General features: G+C 42.5%; 1 protein-coding gene across 3 annotated transcripts in view; it reads right to left on the minus strand.

The window, feature by feature from the left end:
• klf12b (Kruppel like factor 12b) overlaps positions 1-10564 on the minus strand; it is a 41279-nt gene extending 30715 nt beyond the window's left edge. The window contains exon 1 of one of the 3 annotated variants that reach the window (XM_028591152.1): positions 10423-10564. In XM_028591152.1, the coding sequence (XP_028446953.1) occupies positions 10423-10516 (94 nt within the window). In that variant the 5' untranslated portion in view covers positions 10517-10564. Of the gene's footprint in view, positions 1-5223; positions 5281-10145; positions 10399-10422 lie in introns of those variants that run through there. The other 2 variants (XM_028591153.1, XM_028591154.1) reach the window with 2 other exon arrangements.
• Between the last annotated feature and the right edge of the window lie 446 nt (positions 10565-11010).

An 11010-nucleotide genomic window follows, 5' to 3' on the forward strand; every position in this document is an offset into this window, starting at 1 on the left:
GGGCTCAAGAGAGCAGAGTGTTGCTACCTTGCTGCTCATATAAGCGTGGACTTCTTTAACCCCCGACAAGCACAATCAAACATCAAACATCAAACCACAGTTTATATGCACTACCTTTTAAAAACAAAGTTCCCTTTAGGGTTAAAACCGCCTTAGAGATGCACTCAACTGATGCACTTTACCTCAAAACACCCTGCCCTTTTACTCTGGGAATAAATCAGCTCCACAGAGGGAAAACAGCTTCTTTTTCTTCATAAAAACAGTTATTATTAGACAGAATACACTTCTTCTCCAAACTTGGGGAGCTTATCAGGTCCCATCAATTCAAACTGAATGTCATCCTCTATCTCTCTGATGCTATCCGGGCTTCACTTGTTGTTGAATTTGATGTAGTGTACATGAATGACTAGGCTCCCTACTGCACTCATACGCGCAGCTTGAAATTCAAAAAACATCTAATGGTTCCGTTTCTTGGCATCACAAAAGTCTGCGGCACGATAAACACATAATAGAGGATAATTTTTTTTAAAGAGCCCGTCACCATGCAACAAGACTTATGGATATGCCTTGTATGTCCACTCTTAAGGAGGGAGAATGTTATCGACAAAATGCTTGTCAAAAATGTCATGTACATGAAAAAATAAGAATTTATAAACCCAAAGACACAAAGGAGAATAGACTGAGACAGCCCAAAAGATGGACACTAAAACAATTTGCACAGGCTGAATGGAGATGGCAAAGGGTGAGTATTGATCTGATTAATCCATACGTCAGAATACAAATCAAGCTCCATTGTGGTGAAACCCAGCTTTGACAAAAACCTAAAAAAAAAAAAATGCACACATTTGACCTAGTTTAGAAAAACAGGCACAACTGGAACTTTCCACAGATTAACGACCTTTGCTTTTATAGTTTAAATAATCTATTTTATAGTAGACAGCAAGTTATTGAATTGTGTGCAATGCAGAATGGATGCCATGTAAGGTTAAATAAGCTTGGGTCCATGGGGTTTGATACAGTATGTGGAAATGGGCTCAGCAACAACGTGGCGTGCCAAATTTTTTAGCCCTGCACAATGACCTCATTATGTAAGTTCCTGTACACATCTCATACAAAAATGTTCCTTCATTTACAGTATACAGTCTGATATAATGTAAATTTTGTGAGCGTGTGTGTGTGTGTGTGTGTGTGTGTGTGTGTGTGTGCATGTGAATGTGTGTGTATGATAAAGAGCAGTGAACTCATGTTCTTGCCTCAGCACCTGGGAGGAAACAAGCTCCATTTATAGAGAGTTGATACCCATGTAAATACACACACACACACACACACACACAAGACACATTTGCACACTAGCAAGGCCCACGGAAGTTCCCATATTCTGGTGGATTGCCCTTGGGTCCTTGCTATTTCTGCCAGGGGGATCCTGTGTCAGTAATCCTGTCGGGATGAGGGGGATGAGGCCGCCGGATGGAGCTCAAGTCCACTGCCTTCACTAGCACACAAACATACACATGAAAATAATTTTTGGGAACATTTTGCTGAGTTGGCACTACATACAGATCCACAACTGTGTCAGTATGCTTCTTTTCTTTCTTTTTTTATAAAAAGGTGATCAAACAGTGGGCAGAAACGCAGCTAAACTTACTGAACAACAATGAAAAAATCATACATGTCACTGTCAACAGCCAGGCTAGGTGTTTGGGGTGGATGGGTGGGCGTTAACATACAGGACTTTCAAGCCAAAGAGTGGAGTTCGCTTCCCAGGGAAAACTCAAGCCTTTCACCCGGGAAATGAGTGTTTTAATCCAAACCTTTTTCTTTTTCCTAATCTTAACTGGTCATTTTGATGCCTAATCTCAAAAAACATTCATATTTTGTGGACTAAATTTAACCGTAATGTCCGCCGAACGTTAGGATAAATAACTCAACAACTTGAATTTCTATATTCCTGTCTTAAATATCAGTTTTGTTATAGGTCAAAAGAGAAAATATTTTGTGAATTTGTTTTCTGTTTTTCTTTGTGAAAGCTCCCCACCTCCACCAATAACACCTCTTCCACCCCATTTCGGGTCTTGTGAAACTGTGTGAAATAAAGAAGCTACTTATTCCGAGAGGAAAAGGCTTGTCGCTGTCTGGTTTGTCTGTGTCTCCGTCTGTGTGTCAAATGCACTTCTTATAAAGCTGACTTCCTGAGTCCCCCACACACACACGCACACACACACACACACACACACACACACACACACACACACACACACACACACACACACACACACACACACACACACCTTGTGACCCCAGCCTGCAACCACAATGAACCATATTTATCTTAGATTAAGAGACACACACACACACACACACACACAGACACACAACTCTGTCTCTCAATATTGCAGCTCTGCTCATGAAAGAAGAATATAGATGCCCATTCAACACAAACAGACACCCACACACACCTACTGTGTGCACACACGCTAACACGCACAAACACACACACACTCCTCCACAGTGCTCTAGAGAGAGGTAAACAGAAGAGTCTGACATCCTCTTGCATCATGTACCTCAAATGCAGCAGAGAAACAGCTAAACAAGCTGTGACTGTGACAGCTCTAAAGTGAGGTGGCATTATTCAAGTGAGCATCGACTTAGAAGTCAAAGCAATTTGTGACACCATTCTAGACAGTTTATGTTCAATTGAAGATCATTTTGATGTAATCATGAGAAAGAATAAGTTAAATATTCTGTGCGAGGGCTGGATTTAGTTCGGCACTAAAGAAACCACAAATAGATGCCACAAAACAGCTCTTAAAGAGCCAATACCCTATGAGGTCTTCTTGCTTCAACATAATCGGGTGACCTCTCTAGAACACCCTTCACAGAAACACACACACACACACACACACAAAAACACGCACACACACACACACACACACACACACCTCAGTAAATGCAGTAGGGTCAGTGGCTGTGCATCTAAAATAGCCTCTGACACAAAAACCTCACTTGTACCAAAGGAGGGGGAGGTGAGGCCAAGCAAACCAGGATAAACGTGTGTTAGTAATTGGCGCCGGCTTTCAGGAAGATACCGCAATACTCTTTGCATGTTTATAGTAAAGTTTACACACTGTAGGGCTGAACTGTATGTGCGCATGGGAGAACGGTAGATAGATAAAAAGAGGTTAGCTCCAGTGAATCAATAAAAAATGCACTCAGTGACTCTGTTCTGTCTCTTATTTACTCTCAGTTCACAGGTCCTAGGTTGAGGTGACCACACTGCAGGGCTTGATAATCATCTCTAACATCGTGGGTACAGTCCTGGCCAGAATTCACAGTAAATAAAACACTTGAAAACCAGTGAATAAGTTCTTGTGAACGCTTTAATAGCTACAGTGTAAGGAAACCACTACAACATTTTGTAGACAGACTGTGTTAAAAATAAAACCACACGAGAATATATTGTAAAGGTGTAAGCAAGTGAATCAGGACACCCAGTCATTGCTCCTCTCATGCAAAGGTTATAGCTGCTTCTACTGGAGCAGAGGGTCAGAGTGAAACCCTGCTCTCATCTCTTGCCCTAACAGGGAGAGGTGGGATACATTAGATTAGAATCCTCACAATAACCTGCATCCTTCCCACCATCACTACCACCACTAACCACCCACATACTCTCTTTCTTTTCCTCCCCATCCCCAAGGGATGCCAGTACACTACTGCCCTAATGGGGGATTCTTTGAGTAGGCTACTGCCTTTTATCCCCTTAGGCTCTGATAGCGCATGTGTGCTTGTGTTACAACATGTATGTCTGAATGTGTGTGTGAGCGATCCCCCATCCCCCAACATATGCACTGTGTACGTACTACTCACAATAGCTTGTCTACTGAATGCATCACAGCACATGTGCACTCACATGCACTCTCAAAGATCGACCTAGATGTTTTACAATAACTGTACAATGCGAGCATACAGAGGCACCAATACCACTGACTCATCTACAGTATCTACTTTAAACAAGTCACAAGCACTTTAACACACTTTTTTTGCTTTTCTCCCTGTGCCTTTTTTCCCCCACTTGCTATCTCTTGTGATACAAACAAAGCTATGCATGCAGGCATACACACAATCACGTGCATTTCACTTGAATAGTCTTGCAGAGTCCTCTTGATGCAGCATCATGACGTGCCTACCCTATCTAACCTCACTTTGTGCTGACACAACCAAATCCACTGTAACACACGCCAAATGGAAACAGACACTAACGGACCAACCAAAACATTCCAACACACTGACACTCACTACATCAAATGTGCGCACAGTTATTTTCGCTCACCGAGTTTTTCCCCTTGGTTTGACCCATTCCAGCTCTCCAACACCACTCAATAAAAGCCAGCAGCTGTGTTTACCTCTATTACTCATCTACTCACGCCTTCAATTTGATCATTCTTCCTCTCTTTTTCAATTGATGCTGTGCCATGCTGATACCTGGTTAAAGCAGCTAATTGAAAGAAGTTACGTTATATAGCTTGAACCTGCATTTGGTTTAGTTCTAGCCAAAGAGCCTGTGGAATGCCACAGGCTCCCCAAATGGATTCCACATGTTGTTTGCATAATTTCCTCTCCTAACAGTTGACCTACAGTACAATCCCTGCAGCATCCTTACACAGGTCTGCTGAAACCATCTGCACTGATGCTGGGGAGATGCAGCTCTCCAAAGATTCTGTAAAGGGAAACTCTTTATGTAAAACCAGCTTTAAAAAGAGTCCAAAACACTGACATTGAATGCTCTCCTGTCCTCCTCTCTTGGCTTTCTTCCTTTTCTTCTTCCCCTTGTTCACCAACCATATTTGGCTAAAGTAAAATACACACTTGGTTGACAGGGGAAACATCTCCACAGATAGACAGGCCTTCCATTGACATACCTTTCCATCCTAGCCATGGAAACATGTCAAGCAACCTTAAAATCAGAGTCTGGGGAAAGCTCTGCTAAATGAGTCACTTCCAGTAAGCACTGATTGTGCTACTCTGTAGATGGTGTCATTACAGAAAGAAAAAAAAAACTTGGATGACTGCGCTGGTCAGGCAACATCATCTTAAATTCTGCCTGCCTTATGTTGGTTTGTTAGCAATTTTAAAGATAAGATAGGTTGCTCGAGAGATTGTTCAAACAATAATAGGCTCCTTATAAAACTTCAACAGAGCAACGCAGCAAAAATTCAAAATACTCACAGTGATGTTTGACAAGCTCTAATCACCCATTTTATATTGTAGTCCTTTCTGTCTGTGATCATTATTTAGACTATCAAGGAGTCACTGGCTGTTGCACAATACTTTCCGTTCTCTCTCTCTCTCTCTCTCTCTCTCTCTCTCTCTCTCTCTCTCTCTCTCTCTCTCTCTCTGTCACAAAACACACATGCTCTAGCACTCCATGTACACCCTTAACTCAATTTTGGTAAACAAACGTGGGCTGGACACTGGGGTCAAAGGTTGAATCCACAAGAGAAATCGCAAAGGGAGAGAACATTTTGTCATCTTCTGACATGGTGAAATAACAGCTCAGGGAGTTCAGCTCACAGCCATCGCCTATTAATATTTGTCTTATTTCACATGCAGGCAGTTTGACGTAACTACTAATGCATGTCTCGCTATTCACAATGAAACAACAGCAAAATAACTGCAAACATTTTGGATGTGACCTTTTTGTCCTGTTGATTTTTGGGCAGGTACATCTATCAATATACAATGTCACTCTTTGGGTGCTGTCTGTCTCACACATTGTATACTCATGCCCTTGACATGCTGGTCTATTGTAAGAGCATGTGGGTGTGTGGGGGTCATTGTGTATGTCTTTCAGGGTCTTTGCATATGACAGACTCCTGTGGCTAAAAATCTGGGTTTGACGCAACACCACCTCTTTGACCAGGATATACCACAATGCACCTTGAGCCCAGCCAACCTCTACAGTATAATCTGTCTCACTCCTCTTTAGCTTTGGCTTACAGTCAGACCCAAATGGATCCAGCCAGATAGTGCACTGCAGTCTATCTGCAATCAATTACCATTCACTCCATAACACCCACCTGGATCAATGATACAGCAGTAGGTCAATATGCCAGCAGTTAACCCAGCAGATTAGGGGTAATACAGGGAATTTCACATCTCCCTGAATAACAGAGTGATTGTACATGTTGTTAGATTGAACATACTGGAGCATGGCACTTCTTCCTGAAAGATTCAATCTGTCAACTTGCACCCAATTTGTGTGTTGTGATCTGTGGCAGACAGATGATGCCTTTAGTGGGGGAATCCTGCCGCGCAATTAAATGCGCTGGGCAGAGCGGTGTTGATGGACAGATAGAGTCTATCTGTTGGTGATTGGCTTTTTAATTGAGTCCCCCCACCTGCACTGATCTCTATCATAAGCCCTTGGACCGAGTCTGGGGAGGGGGGTTAAGACATTGAAGGAATCAGGAGGGCAGTTAAGCAGCTTGATGCTATTGTAGAGGAGAACAACTAAGTACCTTATCATATTGTTTATGATCATACCCGTATAGTTTTTTATGTTATAAAAAATATCAGGATTTTAACAAGTGTATGTATAGCATTAACAAGCAAAGACGTTATATATAGATGTTAACAGCAAAAAATGCACAACAAACTTATTTCATCATCTCAAGCTGAAGCACCTGTTTGAGTACTAGGTGATAGGTTGAATATTCATTCTCCACGTGAAAGCCAGAAATCATTTGTGGAGAGAGCAACAAACAAACTACATTTCCGCATCCAAATATAACCAAATTATTGAGACTGTCCACCCAAGAAAAACAACAGCATCAGTCGTCTCAGCAAATACCCAAGAACTCTCTAATGACGAAGGCTTCTAGTTAGGCCGTTAAGGTAATAATGATGTTGAAGGCCCCCTAACCTTAACAAAGTAGTCATTTTAACCCCAACCATGATCTTCTCCTAATTCTATCCAAGTTGTTTTTGTTCCTAAACCTAACCAAATCTTTAGCCTGGAAATCCAGACCCAAATCCGAAAGATTAAGGGTCTGGCACTGAGTAATGAAAATGGCCCAAAATCTCACTGCACGCAACTGGATAACACTATGACCAATCACAACAATACACAGGGTGACGTATCCAGAGCCCCTATACGCTTAGCTACCAGCGGAGCTGGTAGTTCATGAACTCGTTCATATTAAAACGAGTTTTATGACAAGGTCGGAGAGGATGGGAAAAACCTTAAATTTCTGTGCAAACTTTGCCCGCCGGCTTTCAAAAAGAAAATCTGCATCTTCAGTCACATCCACAGCAAACCTGAAACAGATTGGCTATAAAGATGAAATCTGACGCATAGTTTCAGTGTTAAAACTGATAAAAGAATTGCTGTCTGTGGTTCTATATGGGCTGTGGTAACAATTTTGAAAAATAATAGCTCGCAGCAACATAGGAAAAAAAAGAACTATGAACTAATTCATTTTTGGAACTGTGAACTTAGTTCAACATTTTGAAGTATGAACTGAACTAGTTCATTTTAAAATTTGTGAACTGAACTTTGAACTAGTTAATGTAGAAAGTGAACTTTCCCAACACTGCCCTCCTATATCAGATACACCGATGGGATTGGTGCAGCACGGCTACAAGGGCATAGTTAATGAGCATCATTACTGAATGCCAGAGTGACTCGCTGAGCAAATTCAAATTGTGTTCTCGTGAGAACTCTGGATTTCCAGGGTACCAAATCTTAGCGACAAACCATAGCGTTAGATTGTCATGATATTGTCTTGCCGGTCCGATGGGCATCGACAAACAACGCATTTTGTTCTTTAATTTGAAGGGACTTGTTTGAATTATTGACCAAGTGTACTCCACATGACATACAGTGCAAGACAATGAAAGAAAATTGACAAATTGGTGAAGTTTTGTTTTGCTAAAGATGCCAATCCAAACATTTGAAACGGATGGCTTAAAACAACTCGCCGGAAAATGCTGTAAGAAGATAGAGGCACTTTGCCGATTAAAATTGATCATACATAGTCACTGACTATGTATTTTGTTAACTTATTTCTAAGCTAACCAATCACATAATTGTTCAACTGAATTTTAGTATATACAGTACATCAGTAAGTAAATGCATCACCATTTATAGCAGTGCAACATTCAGCGCTGATTTAGACTACTTCAGCTCAGTGGAACGTACAGTCTGTTGCTTGTTCAAGCCCAACCTTGAACCTTATGTTCAGTTCAGTACAAAAACACAAGCACTATTTTTTAGGGTAATTGCTCAGCAACCACCTGGCTGCAAGTTATCACATAAAGACTGTTTCTGTGGCTTTCGTAGTCTTTCAATATGCTTACGTACTGCGTATCACGACTAAACTTAATGCTTTCGGTTTGAGAGAAGCTCCACTGCTGAAGCCATTGATTCCTTAAGTGACAATGATGATTCATTAAAATCAGTTCAGTTTGAAGATTCAGTGTGAAAGATTTATTCATACATGTACTAAACGCCACTAATGGCAGCTACACTATCTAGTTTTCTAGTTGGTTCTCCACCGCAGACATGTGGTTCATTGTTGCAATGATTAACATTAAAGTATTCTTCAGCATTTTATTATATCGTCATAAATATCGTAGAAATACCCTGCAGCCTCTCTTACCTGTTTCAGAGCTCCAATATGATTCTTCGCTGTTCATGCACAGTGTCTTCTCTACATTTGTTTGGTAATATTAGCCAGCTTATTCATGCACAGGGAGAAGGCCCCTTTGTAAATGGATTTAAGTGAGAGTTTAAATGCTTACTAATCTCACTCGCTGAACATCCGTGAACTGCAGGGGGTCTCATCCACACACACATGACCCAACCCCCCCTTCTTTTTTTTTCTCCCATTTTTTTGATGAGACCCCCACTTAAACGCACACAAACCACTGTTACACAGTTAAAGGTAAGGCAGGGCCTCTCTCCACAACGCGGGGGTAAAGTCACAGAGGTCACTGCTCAGTTTCCACATCAAACCCAGAAGCAGAGGCCAGAGTCTCATTCCCCCTCCCACCTTTCTCCCTCCCTCCCTCCTCCTCCTCTCTCTTGCTCCCCTCCTTTCGCCGACCCCACACACACACACACACACACACACGCACACCCTCCTCCTCCTCCCCCTTGCTGGATGTACAAATGCCTTTGCTGTCAGCTCTGCCCTGGTCCCCTGTAATTGAAAATAACAGCCAAGGGCCAGCCCCCGGCCACTCTACCCAACCTGGTGGCTCTCTGCTTCTCTGACAGCCACCCATCAATACCAATGACTATTACCCTGGAAGTGAGAGCGCTGCCGATGACATCCAAGACACCACCCCTGCAACACTCCCACACACACACACACACACACACACACACACACACACACACACACACACACACCCCCAGTGTCCTTCCTCCGCTACCCGAGCCTCCTAATGTTTAACCCGTTGCTAACAGCCTCGTTTCTCTGTCTCTAACCTGCTACAGTGGGCAACGGTAGGCAAACAAGCCTGTCTCTCTCTCGCTCACACACACACACACACACACACACACACACACACACACACACACACACACACACACACACACACACAACTATCTTAAGGCATGCACAAAACTCTGACAAGCAGCAAACTTTTCCAGCGATAAGTGCTAAGAGTGCGTTTGGGGCTGTCTCACTTCACACTGTCATAGCCACCACCAAGACACTCAGTCAGTATTCTACAACACTGCTACACTGCTCAGCTGACATGTTTTGAACTTTCTTTAGAAGTAAATAAGTGAGACATATGAGATTTCACAACTGGTGCCGGCATTGTAAAGTCAGGATGCTGCCCATGCCCATGGTCATTCAGTGTATAATCACTTTTTTTTTTCTTGTCGTGACAGCTTATGAATTTACATTGGCAATAAGTGTTTCAGGTCCAGTCAGCAGCACCATGCATGGTCTCTTGTTTCCCCCCACTGACAAACACCAAACACAATACCATAGGTGATCTGAGCTGTCATCTGCTTTGACAGGGAACTGACAGCTGAACGAGACACACTGATCACAAGTACAATGCCCAGCAACGTGACAAATGAAGCACACAGCAGCAGCCAGCAGAGGAACAGGACAAAAAATTGCACAGACCTTGTCAGAAGCTGCAGAGCCGTGGAGACTGTTTTCCTTTCTACAATCCTCTCTGTCTCCTCTCCTCCTCTCCCTCTCCTCTTCTCTCCTCTCCTCTCACTCTGCGTGTATATGTGCTTGTGTATGTGTGTTTGTGACAATGCGTGTGTGTGAGTGAGAGTGAGTGTATGTGAGTGAGCAGCTCCCTCCCCTTCTGCCTCTCAGCTGCTCGGCTCAGGCAGTTCTCAGGAAATGAATGGGAGCGCACAGAGAACTGTTGTACTTGCAAATGACTTACCCCGAGTCACATGATCCGCTAAATGTAGGGTGGGCCGGTGGGTGGAGGCTTCATAAGCAAAGGGAAGACAATATACTCTAAGCTTTAACAGCATGCATCGAATTACACGGGGCCCCTCCGGGGAGGTTTCCGACGCGCCCGCTCTCAGTCAGCCCGAACTCACTCTCTACCCCTCCCGGAGCGCAGCGGAGAGCCCCGGGATGGGGGTGAGCACCGGAGCACCTCCCCGTTTAAAGGGGACGGAGAGGAAGGTGTAGGGAAAAGGAGAAACAGTTTATTATTATAACTGTTTGAATTATATAAGTTTTGTCGTGTGATCGTTTTTATTTTTTTGTTGAGAATTTAAGAATGTTTTGATAGCTGTAAATATAATGACATTGTTTTAAATATTTTAATTTAATAACAAATCTAATAACGTAATTTTTTTAGCGCTGAAATTAACAACTGGTTGATTAATCCGAATTAAAGAATTAGATCAGAAAATTAGTTGGGAACTATTTTTAAGAATCAAATCGTTTAAGTCAGTTTTCAAGAGTGTGAGTCATAGCATATTATAGTAAACCGCACATGTTTGTATTTAAGACAATT

The sequence above is a fragment of the Perca flavescens genome, chromosome 11, assembly GCF_004354835.1.
Source record: "Perca flavescens isolate YP-PL-M2 chromosome 11, PFLA_1.0, whole genome shotgun sequence".
NCBI classification, from domain to species: domain Eukaryota; kingdom Metazoa; phylum Chordata; class Actinopteri; order Perciformes; family Percidae; genus Perca; species Perca flavescens.